The sequence below is a fragment of the Anabrus simplex genome, chromosome 11, assembly GCF_040414725.1.
Source record: "Anabrus simplex isolate iqAnaSimp1 chromosome 11, ASM4041472v1, whole genome shotgun sequence".
In the NCBI taxonomy this organism is placed as follows: Eukaryota; Metazoa; Arthropoda; class Insecta; order Orthoptera; family Tettigoniidae; genus Anabrus; species Anabrus simplex.
In genome coordinates, this window is record NC_090275.1 from 21,867,111 (window position 1) to 21,886,475 (window position 19,365).

At 40.1% G+C, this 19,365-nt stretch overlaps 1 protein-coding gene and 1 non-coding gene across 2 annotated transcripts in view; both read left to right on the forward strand.

Annotated features, from left to right (window-relative positions):
* The first annotated feature begins 12,106 nt into the window (after nucleotides 1-12,106).
* Nucleotides 12,107-12,188, forward strand: TRNAS-CGA (transfer RNA serine (anticodon CGA)). Its single transcript has one exon. It is a non-coding gene; the product is annotated as a tRNA-Ser (tRNA).
* Nucleotides 12,189-12,651: 463 nt separating this feature from the next.
* Nucleotides 12,652-19,365, forward strand: part of LOC136883059 (uncharacterized) — a 106,168-nt gene continuing 99,454 nt past the window's right edge. Inside the window, exons 1-3 of the mRNA XM_067155206.2 lie at nucleotides 12,652-12,890; nucleotides 17,720-17,796; nucleotides 17,876-18,030. Of these exons, the coding sequence (XP_067011307.1) occupies nucleotides 12,809-12,890; nucleotides 17,720-17,796; nucleotides 17,876-18,030 (314 nt within the window). The 5' untranslated portion in view covers nucleotides 12,652-12,808. The remainder of the gene's footprint in view (nucleotides 12,891-17,719; nucleotides 17,797-17,875; nucleotides 18,031-19,365) is intronic.

Below are 19,365 nucleotides of genomic sequence, written 5' to 3' on the forward strand. Positions count from 1 at the left end.
CAAATTCTCAGTGTCCCCAGACACACTTCCTCTATAAGAAACCAAGAAGTTCCTCGTTATTCCCAGGAATGGCCCTCATTTGCTCTTTTGATGGAGGGGGGAACTTGTGTCAAAATGTTGTTTGCTATTATTTTGTAGAACTATACAATTCCTGCCTCAGTCAAGACTGCCTCAGATTCCTTCATCACATTTCTGTTTTATTGTTAGTGACTTAGTTAGTTACTTACACAATTATCAGTCATGGTACCAACTATTGACAAGATGTCTCTTAGAGACAAATAATAGGTCTGCACATCCCTGGTTTGTATTGATATCCATTGGTCTAAGTTGTCAGGGATTCAATAGTAAAGAGCATCTCCACCCACCGATATAACGGGTGCTCTTGAATGCTCCTCTTTAATAAGACCGTTGACTGATTCATTTGTAACAGTTGACAGTTGCATCCATCTGTTCTGAACTCTGGGAGCAGCCAATGGCAGTGACTGTTGCTACAAGATTTATGTTATTTTCTTATAAAAGTAAATATATTTCTAGGGGTGAGTTGGTGGGTCCTAGGCAGACGAAACCCATCTTTCTCCTGCTTGTTTCCCATAGTGAGCAAAACTGGACAAGAGTAGGGCTATGAGAGTCTCACGTTCTGGGAGCCAGCTTCCTCTTAAAACAACAATCACCACCACCACTTTCACGGAATGTGAATTCCCATCACTGTAAGGAGTGCAGGCAAGGCTCTCCAAGGATATTATTATGTGACTGGTCACCGCATGTTGTAAGGTTATTTGACTTGGTAAGAAAACCAGCATTGCTGCTTACCGCTGGCTGTAAATAAGAATTGTTGGTCACAGCTGACCATTTCAAGTGGTTACAAGTAAGTATCTTCTTATTCTGGCGCTATTGGTCAGGGTGACTTTTGGCCACACTTACAATTCCTCACAAGGTGTTACAGACGAGTTCCAGTAAACGCCAATCTCCCATTAATCTTCCAGCTGTCAGATCTTCTATCAGTTGATCTCTGAAACACCTTCTGGGTCACCCTAAGGGCTGTTTATCCAGCAGGCTTCCTTCTTAAATCCTCTTAAGTGCTCTATCATCTGACATGTGCTCTATCTAGTGAACTCGTCTTCCTCCGATGACTTGGTTGATATTTGGTCCTCCGTAATGAGTACCTTATTCTCAAAAACTGCAATGTGATTCTGGTCAAGTTTGGTGAGCGACCATGTCTCATAATTGTACAATAACACTAGATGGATAACAGTTTTTTAAAGGTGTACCTTTGTGACATTAGAGATGAGACGCAACTGAAACATGGACAGGTAAGTGAAGTATGTAGCTTCTGCAGATCTGATGTGACTCTGGAAGTCTACCTTAACATGGTTCTGCCAATTCAGCATCAGCTAGGTATTTAAATTACAAGTAATGTATCGGCCAAAGAAAGACAAGGGCCAGGAAGGGCGTGAAAATGAAAGACTCCCTCTGCCTCGGAAACCAATAGCGTTGGGGCTGAAAACCAAGGAAGGTCGGATAGGATAGATGAACATGAAGAGCCTGGCACAAGTAAGTGGAAGCAATGCCAGGACTCAGCTGAGGGCCCCGTGGTCGCCGACCCACGCTCCAAAGTTCAGAACCCCTGGGGCCAATAATGCTGCTTGTCCCACACCTTGATGGGGTCACGGGTGTGAGCTGAGTCACATGTGAGTTTGTCCCTGTTTTACGACTGGATACCCTTCCTGTCGCCAACCCTATGTGGAGGGATGTATTCACTACTTCGTGTTTCTGTGGTGGTGGTTGGTAGTGTGGTAGGTGAATATGAAGAGGATTGTGTTCAGAAAAAATCCAGTTCCAGAATCAAAGGAATTAACTAGACACAATTAAAATACCCAGCCAGGAATCAAACCTGGGATCCTCTCAACTGAAGGCCCAAATGCTGGCCATTCAGCCATGTATGACTGATACAAACCTCATAGATGTACAATGAGATTCGGAAGAGAAGAAAGGTTCTGCTCGATGGCGGTACAGTCGATAATCGGAATGCCAATCGAGCAAAATTGCCGTGAGCGTTGAGGCACTCATCCCACCGATGCACCAGTTTGAAGATCCCCGTGTAGTAAAACACCGTGTCCTGCTGCGGGAAGAAGTCCGTAACTGCCTGCTGCACATCCTCATCCGACAGGAAGCGTTGACCCTTCAAGGCCTTTTTGAGATGACCGAAGGTGTGATAATCTCATGGGGAGAGATCAGGACTATAGGGCGGGTGCTTGAGTGTGTCCCACTTGAGTTAGCTGGATGAGGCTGGCCTCCCAGATCGACCAGCATTTTGTGTTGAAATGCGATGCACACGGAACTTGGTGCACCACTGCACAACGGTGGTTTTCAACAGACATACTGACGCATACACAGTCTTCATTCTCTGATGGATGTTCACCATTGTTTGTCCTTCGGCAGCCAAGAACAGAATAACAAACAGCACGTTGGTCCTCTTTGGTAATAATGTTACCATAGTTCACATGACCGCATTTAACGCACGCACCTCGGCATGACACAACATGACTGCCATACTAATCCCTTTCCCCTCAACTCTTTCGATAAAATATTACATTCTTATTCGCATTATAGCCAGCTGAAACTAGGAATTAAAGGAATTATATAAAAAAAGCAGTTTGTAAAAGCCTTGTTGTCTTATCAGCTAGTCCTTTCCTTTATTTTCCTTAATTATTAACAAAATTATTAGCGGAAATACGCAAAAAATATCATTTGTCCCAGCTAACCGATTTGTATAGTGCCACAGCAAGTAGTGGAGACTTCGGATGTGCTGTGAGGAAGGGTAGCAGGGGTATAGAGTCTGTTAGTTTCTTAGTGTGTCGTCAAATACTAAATGATTTTAATTGTATAATCACGCCCCACTTCTATTTAATTGTAATAAATGCGTGATATCGTTCCTTTGGTGAAAGTTTTATTGTGTAGTATTGTATCAAAATATTAAAAGCTATTATTACCCCAATTATATTGGTAAACTGTCAACCTTTACCTCTCTTTCAAAATTCGCCCAGAGAGCATAAAAAAAAAATGACCATTTTGTAGCATGTTTATTCAGTTTTGATGTATATAACCCCCCACTGCCACTATATCCCACAAACCTGGGTACTGTTTGTTTGTTGTCTGTATATTTTTTTGCCCCTGCACTTTTAATTCCCAATCGGTACTACTGCATGATTATATATCTGCATCGGAGCCGCGGTAGGTTGCATGTCCGCTGCAACAACGCCCTCAAACGGAAACTTTCTGATTGTGCTTTTTACATACATCCCCCGCATTGGGGGCAGACTTCTTACTCCATTTTATTATAAGTAGAGCCCAGATTTTATGCCATAAACTTATGTGGCGACTAGCAGATACCGTCTATACAACTGTACAGTTATCCATACATTGTAGGAGTTATACTTAGCCATACACCGTGATGTTTATGCCAGAAGATAATTGGTACTTGTTCAAGAAGATAGCAGTCTAACCTATTACTGCATAAAAATCCAGTCTATTATACGGAGGTCGAGTCATAGGTCATGGCAACTCATTTTCTTCTCGCGAACAGGAGATAACACGGAAAATCTAAGATATGCATTTGGAAACGTATGGTATGTACTTGCGTATGATGCTACTAGATGGTGTATGTAAACAACAGTGTGGGTCTAAGCATGCCCCCAAGTTCAGTGTGTGAGTGAGAGCATCACAAAATCGAAGTCAACAAGCAGGAGCAAAGATCGTATATTAAAATAGCAGTTCTCCATGGCAGAAATGCACGCCAATGCCATGCAGAGCTGCGGGAAGCATTAGGTGTGAGACTATGATCTAATCCCCAAAGTCAAGAAGCCATTACGTGGACAACGGTTTGCTAACAAAGTGGACATCGTAACAGCATTTCGGAGAGAGGTGTCACACATTAGCGATACACATGCAGCGAATGGTATTCAGCGCCTGCCCCACCGCTGGCAACACACAGTGGAAACATTGGGTGATTATTTCAAAGGTCTGTAACCAGTGGAGACCTGTCCTTTGTATGTAGTCTTATGTATTTGGTCTCTATACCATAATAAAACAATGTTTACCAATGGCCTGTGTTCTGTCACTTTCTTACGAGAAACTCCTGAAGTCAGAAATTGTCTTCTGGCACTATGCATAAGTATACGCCGTGTACTGTATTTCCAAATGCATATCTTAGATTTTCCATGTTGTCTCCTGTTCGCGAGAACAAAAATAGTTGCCATGACTTATGAGTTGACCCTCATAAGTAGTTTCACACAACTGGTGGCATTGTGATCGTAGCCATGAGATCCCCCGTTTTATGTGGAATCTGAGCCACACAAACATGATTTTAAATTTTGGAAATTCCACAGGTAAGTGATCCTGAAATATACAGGTACTATATCATCTACTATGCAATGGAAATGAGTCTTGGTGTGGGTAGGGGTGGTAGAATATATCCATGGTATTCCCTGCCTATCGTAAGAGACATCTGGAAGCTAAAATGAGCTCACTGGACAAAAAATTAGTCGCCCATGGAGAAATCATTACAAGCATCATTTAATACCGTGTAACGTTGCCTCCAGACTTGATAACCACCTGGATTCGGTTAGGAAATGAGTCCACAAGGTTGTGCAGGTACTTGCATCCAGGTTAAGCCACTCACTGAGGATTTGATCACGCAATCCCACCAAATTATGGGCATGCCGATGTTGGCGTTTTACTTGCTGTTCCAACATGTCTGGCAGATTTTCAACGGGGTTCCAAGTCGGGTGATTTTGCAGGCCAATCTAGATGTAATAGTGTTCATAGAATCAGTCACATATGCATCCAGCCTGATGAACTTCGCTGTTGTCATCTTGAAAAATTGGGGTATCAATAGCATACTCATCATGCAGATGTTGTCCGGTCTCCATGGCTAAATGGTTAGCATGCTGGCCTTTGGTCACAGGGGTCCTTGGTTCGATTCCCGGCAGGGTCGAGAATTTTAACCATAATTGGTTAATTCCCCTGACAGGGGGGCTGGGTATGTGTGTCGTCTTCATCAACATTTCATCCTCATCATGACGCGCAGGTCGCCTACGGGTGTCAAATCGAAAGACCTGCACCAGGCCTCTCTGGAGGCCACGCACCATTAATTAAATGCAGATGTTGACTGATCATCCAGAATGCTGGTTCATGTTAGTGGTCACCTCAGTGAGTGGGCCCAATCTATGATATGAAAAACACGCCAAAAACATGACAGACCCACCTCCGGCTTGAACCTGACCTTGCACACATCCAGGATGAAACGCTTTATTTGGCCTTTGGTGCAGTCGATGATGTGCGTCATTGGAATACAGGCAAAAACGTGATTCGCCAGACCACATTACGTTCCACCAGTCAGTTACTGTCCACGTTTGATGATTTCTAGCCCATAGAATACGAGCAGTTTTATGTGCCTGTGTGAGTAGTGGCCTCTTGCGAGGTGATGAACTCCAAATGTCAATTGCATGCAGTCACAATGTTCTCTCGTCAACAGGTTGGGAAGGACCATCATTCACTGACTGCAGCAATTCCCGTCGGGTTTGGAAGCGATTTTGATTCACAAGTCGTGAAGCGTGTCTCCGGTCCCTCTCAGTCAGGATCTTTATTCGACCACAATTCTGGCATTATGTTTCGTGGCCACGTGTAGTACACCACTGCTTGCAGACACGTTAAACAATCTGCTGTAAAACACTAACAAATCCAGTAACTTCATGCAGTATGGCCATGGGCACGGCCAAGCGTGATTGAACCTTTTTACCAATCTGTCACATCCTTGCGTCTACCCGTGCTGATATACACTGTCCGCGTGAAATATCAATTTCTCACTGATCGCTACTGCCTTATGCGTAAGAGATAAGAATTTCATATTGTTCGGTATTGAAGTGAGTTCACTAATAAGTTAACAGAAAGTATAAAATGGTTTAACCTTTCAATACTATTAAAATAAGAAATGTACATTTACATTCCTATTTAATTAAAATTGGTACTGGTTTCGACCAGTATTTTTGGTTATCATCAGCCGATCACAAATAAGTGTAAAACAATGCACTCATAAATAAATTGTGAGCATAAAGAATTCTGTAGGTTGCTGTTAGTGAAGCACTAAAATCTTTAGGGAGTACTGTGTGTTGAAATATAGTCAATCACAAATAAGATACACAGGTAAAAATATGAAATTTAGATGATACTGTCAGGTGCAGTTTATGAAGCACTATAATGCAATGTTATGAAAAAAGTCTAAAATCAAATATGTATTTATCAGTTGCAGTTTATAAGGCACTGTATAATTTTAAGGATCAGCACTGCGCGTCTTATTAACGTTCTTGATGCATGACTTCTTCATGATTGACACACATTGTAATCGGCTGATGATGACCAAAAATTCTGTCGAAACCGGTACCAATTTTAATTAAATAGGAATGTAAATATACATTTCTTATTTTAATAGTATTGAAAGGTTGAACCATTTTATACTTTCTTTTAACTTATTACTGCCTTATGCTCACATAGATGCAGTGCACATGCGGTTGAGCATAGGACTCATTCGCTGCACCATCTGTACAGACTTAACGATCCATCTGTGCGTGCAAACTAGGGTGACTGATTTTTTATCTGGTGAGCTTATAATGTAGTAAGAAATCTATGTCATCTATGTACAGTATGTCCACAAATTATTGGACATGATATTAGTGTGTTGGCAGTGTTTCCTCTTACTTGTGCCAGGTTCCTCCCTTTCTCTTTACTTACCCTGCCGGTATTAATTCTGCGAGACCCTTCTTAGCCATTCCCTTTCTTTTGTCAAAATACTCATTCTTCTCTTCAATTTTTTACTCTGATCATAGTTGCCCAGTTGTACTTCATAAAAAATATATAAAAAAGATCCACCACCATGGAAATGAAACACCTGGGAGGTATTTTGAAATGTGGTCTTAATTGTTTTTTTTGTTTTTTTAATTTGCTTTACGTTGCACTGACACAGATAGGTCTTATTGTGACAATGGGAAGGAAATGACTGTGGCCTTAATTAACGTACAGACCCAGCATTTAACTGATGTGAAAATGGAAAAACCAAGGAAAACAATCTTCAGGTCTGCCGACAGTGTGGTTCAAGCCCACTATCTCCCAAATGCAAGCTGATAACTACACAACCCAAGCCACACAGCCATTTGCTCAATAATTACTGTTTTAACAGCAAGTACAACTAGTTGATCATCCTCTCTTAACCCTTAAGATAAATCAGTAGGAAAAAAATGGAAGCAAGGGAAGGACTGCCAAAGGAATGAAGTTGAAAGACTCCACAGCCCTCACAAGCATAAGACCACTGGGATTAGAAGAGCGCAAGAGTTCACTCAGGGAGGCTGGATAGGAAAGATCCAAATGAAGAAATTGGCACAAGCAAGTGGAAGCATTTTCATCCTCAGCTAGAGGCCCTGTAGTCACCAACCTATCCTCCTAAGTTGAAAGACCCTGCATTTCCCATTTTAGTTGTCTGCTGTGAGAAACGGTGTACTGTGGACGAATACCAGGCGCCACTGCTTAGAAGTTTACCTCTTTCTCAGTCATCAGGTGTGAGAACTTCATACACCTGCGTCTACATTAGGCGAACACTATGCCTCAGAAATATTGCTTCCAGTTTTGCTGATGATGTCACAAGTGTATGAGATGGAGAGACCAGAGATTCATGGGAAACAACCTGGTATGAGATTTAAAAAAAGTAGGATTGGCTGAGCCAACAAGTAAGCTGGGATTAGATGAATTGCAAACAAACTCAGTTTAGGTGAAGGAAGAAACAGGACAGGACAACACATATGTACCTGGTGGAATGTTAAAGCTATATTTGATTCACCTGAGTTTGTGACAAGGGCTGGCGAGACGTGACTGTACAAAGGTCAGTGACAAGCAAAACAATAACAGGCAAATTGTTGACGCACTTGGCCAAGCGCTTTCGAAGATGCTGGAAACCGGCTGTCAATGGATGTTCTTCTTATTTAAAATCTTATGCTGGTATATAAAAGGGTGAAGCAGGGGAATACAAGATTGTCTGGAGTCACTCACGAAACAGTCCGAAGCGAGTCAGTCAGTGACACGTCATTTGAGAGTGAGTTAGCGAGGAGTGAGATTGTCTTGATTATGTGAAGCGTGAAAATGAAAGACTCCCTAGGCCTCAAATGCTCTAATACCATCGGGGTTGAAAGAAACCAAGAGTTGACCAAGGGAGGTCGGATAGGATAGATGAAAGTGGAAGCAATGCCAGGACTCAGCTGAGGGCCCCATGGTCGCAAACCAACGTTCCTATTTTATGAGCCTGTGAGGCTCCTTTTAGTCGCCTCTTACAACAGTCAGGGGATATCGTGGGTGTTATTCTACTTCCCACACCACACCTCTCTTGTCAGGGGATTGCATTGCCTAGGCAAGAAGAGGGTAAAGGCCACATTAAAAAAGGATCAATCAAAAGTGATTTTGAAGTACATTATTTTAGAACCACTCACAAAGAAACAGGTACAAAGAATAACATCTACAAATAATTGCAGTCTTAGTGTTACTAAGACAATAGAAAGTGCAAGGAAACAGGAGTCACAGATGGTATCCCAGACTTTTTAGTTAACTGCCCACTGGATCGTACTACAAAAATATTCACAGTTTATGATAGCTAAACTGAAGAAATAATTCCGTTCATTTCCTTGAATATTTTATAACAATGATCTATAATTTGTAGTTGAAAATAGTAAAATTACTATTACTCTCAGAGGTGCAATGTAAAATACCATAGCTGTAATATAGTACTTTATTATTATTATTTTTTATCTGGGGGTGGTGAAAATATGTTATGCAGGCCTAATGTTGGAGTACAATAGTATTTAAATAATATATTATTCAGGTCAACCTTTTCAATACAAATTGTACAATGTTTTAAATTACATATACGTTCAGGAACTAGTTTCGACCTAACAGTAGGTCATCATCAGCCTAAAGCAAATCAAACAAAAATATATCAAAGAAATTAAACAATGCAAAGATACAAAGGTCTTAAAAATGTTCATACCATGTAAGATATTAAGATAAGAATTAGAGAGATGCGCTGCACTACGTTAAAAAATAGCTCTATGATAGAGATTAATAAAAAATCCAGTGTGCCGTACAACATTAAAAAAGTTGTTTAAGAAACACCTCCTTCACAAGACTTCGTTTGAACCTCACCCACTCCACTCCTCATTCACGCTTCTTCCAGCTCCACTCAGCTTGTTACAACATGAAGTAATTCCCATATGGCATATTTCTTTTATGCAAATTTCCCCCCTAACTTAACTCTTTCTATCTTAGCTGTCATTTATTCAATGTCAACTGTACGGTCCGAATTGAACTGCGAAATCCAACCACCTTTATTTACTATTATGTATTAAGCCTCCACGCGCAACAATCATCTTCCTTAAAGATTCTAAAAACAGAAGAGACTTTCTAACATCTGCTTCGGATATATGTGTACTGAATTTATGAATATCTTGAGAAGACAGTGTGACTTTGGCTCAGTTGATTTTTAAATGGATAGCAGCATCTTTAAGGAGCCAGCCTATGTTGAAATTCTTGACCAGCAATTTAAGGATCTCTTTCTTAAACAACTTTTTTAATGTTGTACGGCACACTGGATTTTTTTATTAATCTCTATCATAGAGCTATTTTTTAACATAGTGCAGCATATCTCTCGAATTCTTATCTTAATGTCTTACATGGTATGTACATTTTTTAGACCTTTGTATCTTTACATTGTTTAATTTCTTCGATACATTTGTGTTTGATTTGCTTTAGGCTGATGATGACCTACTGTTAGGCCGAAACTAGTCCCTGAACGTATATGTAATTTAAAACATTGTACTATTTGTATTGAAAAGGTGGACCTGAATAATATATTACTTAAATACTATTGTAATCACAGTTCAATACGGACCTATCATAATGAAATTTACTTCTTTTAATCGAATGTTGGAGTATTTAAAAAAGTCACCATTGGCCCCTGTGGTGTAATGGTTAGAGTGATTCGCAGTAACCCAGGCCTCCGGGTTCGATTCCCGACTCTGTCATGAAATTTGAAAAGTGGTACGAGGACTGGAACGGAGTCAACCCAGCCTCGTGAGGTCAACTGAGTAGAGAGTGTTTGATATCCACCTCAGCCATCCTCAAAGTGTTTTCCATGGTTTCCCACTTCTCCAGGCGAACGCCGGGATGGTACCTAACTTAAGGCCACGGCCGCTTCCTTCCCTCTTCCTTGCCTATCCCTTCCAATCTTTCTATCCCCTACAAGGCCCTTGCTGAGTCTGGAGAAAACCCAACCCTGGAGGGTAAACAGATTAAATAAAATATAACATTTTTGGCGAAATCAATGTGTTCTTAAACGTACAACTGGGCAACCATGCTCTATTGTGTTCTTCATCGGTAATTTTGCAATGAAGTCATTACATTTATGATGTTTTCGTCTCCTATAAAACAGCTTACTGATAGTTCATAGTCATAATGGATTTTCGTTTGGAAGTTGCTAAATTGTTCATCATCAGAATATGACACTTCAGAAAGTGAAGAAATGATTGAAATTTCACTTGGCACCAAAGCTCCTCAGCTGAATATCAGGAACTCAGCAGAAAATCAGTGATGAAATCAGCACTTATTGGACATCAAAAGGAAGGACCGTCTCTGTGGTGTAGTGGTTAGTGTGATTAGTTGCTACCCTCTGAGGCCCGGGTTCGGTTCCTGGCTCTGCCACTAAATTTGAACAGTGGTACAAGGGCTGGAATGGGGTCCACCCAGCCTCGGGAGGTAAATTGAGTAGAGGGGGGTTCAATTCCCACTGGCACATAAAAGAACTTGTGCGGGACTAAATTCTGGCACCTCGGCATCTCCGAAAACCATGAAAGTAGTTAGTTGGACGTTAAGCCAATAACAGTAATTATTAATTAAGTGGTTTTCCATGGTTTCCTGCTTCACCAGGCAAATGCCAGGAGGGTACCTAACTTAAGGCTTCCTTCCTCTTCCTTGTCTATCCCTTCCAATCTTCCCATTCCCCTACAAGGCCCCTGTTCAGCATTTTAGGTGAGGCCTCCTTCCCAGTTGTATCCCCCCGACCCAAAGAATCGTGCTTCAGGACACTGCCCTTGAGGCGGCAGAAGAGGGATCCTTTGCCGAATCCGAGGGAAAAACCAACCCTGGAGGGTAAACAGATTAAGAAAGAACAAAAGAAAGAAGATGTAAGAACGGCTTCGGTTTCATCTGAAGTAACCAAAATGGCAGTTAATACAGCGAAATATTTTCTGCTAAACAACAATCGCCACCGCCTCAGCCACCAAAGGCAGGTGAATTAATGGGCTATTAAAAATATTTTTGATAATGATTTGGACCAATAAAATTGACTTGGTCTGACTCTGTGGTATTGTGGTTAGTGTGATTAGCTGCCACCTCCTGGAGGACCGGGTTCGATTCCCGGCTCTGCCACGAAATTTTAAATGTGGTATGAAGGCTGGAACGGGGTCCACTCAACCTCAGGAGGTCAATTGAGTAGAGGTGGGTTTGATTCCCACCTCAGCCATCCTCGAAGTGGTTTTTCACTTCTCCTCCAGGCAAATGTCGAGATGGTACCTAACCTACGGCCACGGCCGCTTCCTTGTCTATTCCTTCCAATCTTCTCTTCCCCGCACATGGCCCCTGTTCAGCATAGCAGGTGAGGCTGCCGGGGTGAGGTACTGGTCCTCCTCCCCAGCTGTATCCCCCGACTCAAAGTCTCACGCTCCAGAACACTGCCCTTGAGGTGGTAGAGGTGGGATCCCTCGCTGAGACCGACGGAAAAACCAACCCTGGAGGGTAAACAGATTCAGAAAGAAAGAAATTAAGAAAGAAAGAAAAATGACCCTGAGATCAAACTATTTTCACTTTTAGTGAGAAATTAAATACCTATTATAATATCGACAATGCACCAAAAAAAAAAAAGAAAATATAAATTACTATATAACCAGAACTAGAATAACCAATACAGAAATATTGTTTGTAGTACGAATGATGTGACTGTTCCTTATCAAGGACGTCTGCTGCGGTGTCCGAGTGGTTAAGGAGTTGGACTCGAAATCCAATGGGCTATGCCCGCACAGGTTCGAATCCTGTCCGCAGCGGTAATTTTTGACAGCAGAAGTTCTTGCGAGGGCGATCCTGAAGAGGTAATATTCCGATTTCGGAGTGTACAGGTTATGTGCGAGTTAGAGGCTTTATATAAATTTGTCTCTTTTTTCTTTTTTTTATGGATCGATAGTCCTCTATCGATGGTAACGCTATCTGGTAGCAGATAATTAAAATCATAGTATATGGAACACGGCCGTGAGATGGAAACTCAGAATGCACTTTTGGACGGAGGGAAGATAATCTCTTTTTAAGTATTTTCTATAATAAAACAAAATATTTATTGTACAGCAAAAGATGACACTACAATAGACAGGCGCTAGTTTGTTCATTCCAATCCTTAACAAATTGATGTTGGCAACACTCGTTTAGATTTAATAGTTGGCAAGAAACATGTTGACAAACTTAACATAACAAATAATGTACGTCAACATTTACACATGTAATGAACAGTCAACAGTGATATAAAAGTTTACACTGAGCTTGGTTTCAGTTTAAATCATAAATGTAAAAAGGAAGGAATTATGTGATATGAGAATATTTTGGAAACGTATTCTGTATTTGCGGGATACTGTCGTTCTATGTGTCGAGCACATCACCGCACCGGGTACATAAAATGTTAAAGGAAGAGTGTGAAAATATTCGTGCAGCTGTCGAACAAGGAAGGACCGATATAATTCGTTCAGTTTTGGACGCATGTAAGATTTGATTTACTGAAAAATATATCATCCATTGCAATTTAAAAAAAATCAATTTAAGCTCTGTTTTGCAGCTTTGGTTGTTCTGTAGGAGATTTATGTGCTTCATTTTAAAAATATTTTCAGAGATGATTATTGAAAAAAAATTGACGTTATTAACATATTCACGTATATAGCACATTATAGCACATTCAGTTTCATGTTGATATGTCATTGTGTTTCTGCTTTGTGTGCTTTTTTGCACAGTTCATAAGAATGCCTATTTGGAATGTATTTGAGGAACTCGATCAGTAAAAATTTGATTTCAAACTTAGGTTATATGGATCAACATGATTTTACTTCCTCTGTGACTGACACATTGATATCATTCCAGTTCAGTCTGATCCAACTTTCTGGACTTACTCATTTCATCTTCAGTTGCAGCTCTTGCTTGAAAAACCTGTATCTGGAATCAGTTTCATTGTTACCTTGTTTGAAATTCCTTGCATTTTGTATTGATGTTTTTCATTTCTTTCCAAAATGATATTCTTCTTTTTACCAAACAAGATGGCCATGCGGTTAGGGGCGTGCAGCTGTGAGCTTGCATTTGGAAGATAGTGGGTTCGAAACCCCACTATCGGCAGTCCTGAAGATGGTTTTCTGTGGTTTCTAATTTTCACACCAGAGAAATGCTGGGGCTGTACCTTAATTAAAGTCCCGACTGCTTCCTTCCAACTCCTAGCACTTTCCTATTCCATCGTCGCTATTAGATCTATCTTTGTCAGTGCGATGTAAAGCCAATTGTTAAAAAACAAATCTTTTAAATCCTTCATTGCAGTAACTACCAATTGTTTGAACTTTTGAACCTGTTAAGGAATTAGACCTAAAACATTCATTTACCGTCTGTCGTATGGCTTCACCTATTTAACTTATACTTACAGCCTCTGGTTTACTTTATCTTACAGGGAGGTGGCTGCTTCCTTCCTAGACCCAGCTCTAACCCTTTACTGTCCCAATGTTGGTGATTTTTTAAATGTTTAAATTATTAAAAGCATTTTTAGTAGTTGTTTAACATTGTACTAACACATAGAAGGTTTCAGCGAAAGATGGGGAATAATGGAAAGGCCATCTTCAAGGCTGTTAATCATATAGGCTACACACACACACACACACACACACACACACATGATTATCATTCACTAAAGGCTAAGCCTTGTCGCTGCAGCCATTCTCCTGTCAGTTCTGCTGTTCTTTTCACTTCCTTGTAGTTTTAACACCTCACCAAGTTTCTCACATCCTCAAAGTCTTCCTCTTCCTTTCTTTCCTAGTATTTTTCCTTCAAAGACATTCATTAGGAAGTCAAATGTCTCGGAATATGACCTGCAACATTTATTTTCCTTCTTTCCATATCCTTTATCAGTCTCTGTTGTTCATTGATTTCCTTTAACCGAGCTCGATAGCTGCTTGCTCAAGTGCGGTCAGTATCCAGTATTCGGGAGATAGTGGGTTCGAACCCCACCGTCGGCAGCCCTGAAGATGGTTTTCCATGGTTTCCCATTTTCACACCAGGTAAATGCTGGGGCTGTTCCTTAATTAAGGCCACGGCTGCTTCCTTCCCACTCCTAGCACTTTCCTGTCCCATCGTCGCCATAAGACTTATCTGTGTCGATGCGACATAAAGGAACTTGTAAAAAGTTGATTTCCTTTAGAACATCTCGGTTCGCCTTTTTTTCTTTTTTTTCAGTCCGGCATGTCCTCGTCATTTTCCTCCAAGTTCATCCACATTTCAGTTGCTTCCAATGAATCTCTTTCCTTTTTTCCAATACTCCAGCTCTCACAACCGTTAAGTAGTAAGTACACTCCAGGCAAAGGATTTTACAAAAGCTTTTCTTGTTTTTAAACTTATATGGGTATTTGTCAAAAGACTTCTTCGTTTTGAAAGGCTTGTGTATGTAGCAAGAGTTATTCTTCTTTTGATTTCCTTGGTACATTTATTGTCTTCAGTGATAATGCTCCCTAAGTAACAGAAATATTGCACTAGTTCAGTTTTGGAATTTCCTATTCATAGTTTTTGGATTAACTTTCCTGCCATCTTTGCTCACAACTAAAATTTTGGTTTTTTTTTTAATTATCGATTTTAAGTTTGTAATGTTTCAGTGTATCACACAGAACAGTCAACATTCTATTTAATTCCTTCTCAGAGTCTGTTACTATGGAAATGTCATCAGCAAATCTAACACTATGGATTCTTTTCCCATTTATCTTTATTCTTTTAGTCCTTTCCTTTAAAAAACATATTGCTTCTTCAATAAACAAATTGAAAAGGTACAGTGAGAGTGGACAACCCTGCCTCACTCCTCACATAATCTTAATAGGCTGTTAGTCTTTCAGCGTTCAGTCTGAAGGTCTCAATGAATTAAGTAAGTGCCTCCACAATCTTATATCTGAAACTAGCTCAGTGGTTTTATTAAGTTCTACACCTTTTACCATTAAATCAATAAAAACTGAGTGTAACCTTTGTCATTGTGGTCTCCGTGTACTCCTCTTCTTCTTAACCTTGGCTGAGGCCAATATTCTCATAGGTAACTTATCCTTCATTCACCTCACATGATCACACGACCGAAGCCGGTTTATGTGTGCAGCTTCATCCATCGAGTTTATTTCTAACATATCCTTATTACCATTACTCTCCTGTTGTTGTTCCTATTTGTTTGTAACAAACTGCTTAATTCAAGGTATTTTTTACTTTGGATTTTAATTTCTTGTGTTTAATATGTAGCCTGCCGGCTACATGGTGTAGGGGTAGCATGCCTGCCTCTTACCAGGAGGGCCCGGTTTCGATTCCCGACCAGGACAGTGATTTTTACTTGGATCTGAGGGCTGGTTCGAGGTGCACTCAGCCTATGTGATTACAATTTAGGAGCTATCTGATGGTGAGATAGTGGCCCCGGTTTAGGAAGCCAATAATAACGGTCAAGAGGATTCGTCATGCTGACCACATGACACCTCATAATCTGCAGGCCTTCGCACTGAGCAAAGGTCGCTTGGTAGGCCATGGCCCATCAGGGCTGTTGTGCCATGGGTTTTTTTAATACGTAACCTATGTACCTATTTTAATTTATTTTCACGAACGATTTTGCTATATACTATCCTAATAAATTGTTTTTAACAAGTTGTCTGTGTGGTTTGGGTCACATAGCTATCAGCTTGCATTCAGGAGATAGTGGGTTCTATCATCACTGTCGGCAACCTTGAAGATTTTTTTAATTTTATGGTTTCTCATTTATTGCATCAAGCAAATTCCGGGGCTGTATCTTACTTGAGACTATGCTCGCTTCCTTCCCAGTGCTAGCCCTTTCTTATTCCATTGTTGCCATAAGACCTGACCATGTCACGGTGCCGTGAAACATTAAAAACACAACAAAAGGTGATCAAGGGCATATCTACCTTTAATAGCACCTACGGCAAGCATGATAGTTGTGCCCATCACCTACAAGCATCTGTGCCAATTTCTTTTCATCTCTCCTGGTCTATTTTCTTTAAAAAAAATCTCTTTGACTCTAGAGATAAAATAACAAGTAAATTCATTATGCAAAGCATGTTATCTTCAGCTCTGAAATAAAAATATACCGCTCTGTCATGCCGTCATGCCCATGTTTTTTCTTTTGTTGTTGGTGAGAATATAATCAGTATTTTAATGTGGAGGTGGGGGATAGTTGGGTGAGGCACAATACACACAGAGAGGACATGGCTCGGACGGCAGGGGCAAGGTGACGTGAGCAAAGCATACAGAAGAATTGAAAATCCAAGTGACACTTCTCAGTGTCTTCTTCAAACAACTCTCAAATATTCAAAGACAGGGAAAGTGTTGGGTGCACCCTTTGTGGGTGAAAAAGGAAGGAAGTATGAAATATTCAACGTTTAATTTGCTGTTATTAATTACGCCAAAGTCCGCCTTGTCAATACAATACAATACAATAAAATACAATTAAAATTCTTGAAACATGTACTTATATATATTTTTGTATTTGATAGTTTAGTATATATACTAGATTTTGAATTGTATTAACAAGGTGGACCTTGACATAATTAATAACAGTAATTAAGTCAATACGGACCATTTGTGGCCATCTTGGTCAAGCTAATGGATGCAGTTTAATTTCCTTGCGATCCATGCTTTGTCCTGTACACTTCTGTTACAGTAACCTGAGTGATTGAAGTCATATAATGTTGGATACTTTTCGATCTCTTCAGAAAATTGAATATTAAATTCCAAATCGTCACGCATTTTTGTATTCTTTTATAGCTTGCACTCCACTCTTCACTGAAGTCATACACCACGTGTCGCTTTCTAGGACCTCTCGAGACTAGAAGGGGACGTACTGCTGGCTTCATAGTAGCGTGTCCACAACCCAACGCAGCTGCGTGCGTTGACACATTTGTTTACATGGAAGGGACTTAGAGCCACGTCATCGCCCAATGTCCGAACTACGTCTTCTCTGTGTGCATTGCGCCTAAGATCTGCTGTTGTAGATATTTGTTTCCAATGGCACCCTTTTGTATGTGAGGAATTAGTTCAGACATTACCATGTGTACATTTCCAGTATAGACTGTCATGCCTTACAGCATTCGTTTACAAACTTTTAAGAATGAACTTCTTTTCACAGCTAGTATTGTGGACTTTTGCCTTAAAATCAGCAAATAACAAAGACTAATAATCATTTCTTAGCATTTCCATTTGTAACTCCCCTTGACTGAATTTGTTGAAACTATGTTAGTTAATGTAATTTGGACAGTCATTTTGTTGAGTTACTGTGTAGGTAAATTTGATGTAAATCCTATTTTTCTAGGTGATCCTGAAACAAAGGAAAGGATTTTGAATGAACCCCTTGTTGAAGAAGGAACTTTCCTTTATTTGGCAACCAAGGTATGTATTAATCTTGTAATTTTCTGCCTGGTATGGTATGGAGTCAAAACAAAAAGGTGTAATAATTTCCCGTATGCAGTTAAACCAAGGAGATGTTGTGCGTACCTTGCTATCCTGTGGAGCTGACCCTGGTGTTCAGAACAGCTGCCGGCTTAATCCTGTCGATACTGCCACAACACCTCAGATGCATCAAATTTACGTGGAGGAACTGTTACGAGCTACAGCAAATTCTGAGTAAGTGAGACTAACAAGTACAATTTTATTGAATATTTGTACTGTTCACTTATCACACCTCACAGGCATTGATTCATCGTAGTAACAAACACATTAGCTAAGGCTGTACAATTTCTTCTTTTTTTTTTAAAAAATCTAAGCAACAGGATATAAAAACAATTACCTGCTCATTTACTTTTGGGAGCAATGAAAAATTTCTCCAATTTATAATTCTGAGTAATTTTTTTTTAAAGCTTTGGAACATTTTATTAACCTTTTGTACTTACTGTGGACATTAATTACATCTTTGTTCTTGACATTTTATTTATCATGTTTTGTTCCTTTCCTTTCCATTTGTCGTACAACTTCTTTTAGAGCTGAGAGTGTCCGAGGACATGTTCGGCTCGCCTGGTGCAGGTCTTTCTATTTGACACCCATAGGCAACCTGCTAGTCTGAATGTGGAATGTTGATAATGAGGTAGGGAGAGCTTAAAACCCGTTGTCATCACGTAGTCTACTCCTGTCGAATAACACCAAGCAGTCTGCTCAAAGCTTTACGTCCCCATCCGACGGATGAATCACCATCAGCAGCGGCATTTGCCCTCACTCCATATGAGCACTGCAGAGAGGTTTGGAATTTAATCCACGCTTTTGACATGCGATCAAATGATTAGAAATTGTATACCAGCATGTATAAGAAATAAATACAATATCAAGTAATTAAAATTACATCAGTCTTGGGAGTAGTTTCAGCCATGTAGTTGCCATCTTCAGCCAAAATAAAATAAAACAGATTATGTGATAACTAAAACATATGTATACTAGACTAGACAAAGACAATGTTGCAGGAATAATTATAACATTGAAATACATATAAAACAAAAATTATGTCCTTGATCTTCTTGTCATAATATGATGTCTTTAAGTAGAGTTAGGCCCTCAGGTATTGAAGTAAATCTGGAAATAATAGACAGAATTAGGAATGAATAAACAAACAGAAAAGAAACAAAAACGAGATAAATATTATTTATGAGACTAACCTCTATAGTGAAATGTACAGTGTATATATTGTTTGATGTGGAACACACACTGACATGCTGGAGGAAGTAGGCAATGGAAATAAAGGAGATAGGTAGAGGAGGGGAGCAAGGAAGGGGAAGGGAAGGGTGAGGGCTGGAAGGGTAAAGGAGAGAAGGGGTGTCTAAGGTGGGGCTGAAGGATGCAGAAAGTAAGACTGCTGCAGAGAGGGGAATGTAAAGAGATTTTATAAAAGAAAGAATTCTTTTTATCTGAGACATGATTACTTCCCCTCCCTTATTTATCTCCCCTCCCTACCTATGTGTTTTGAAATGTTGC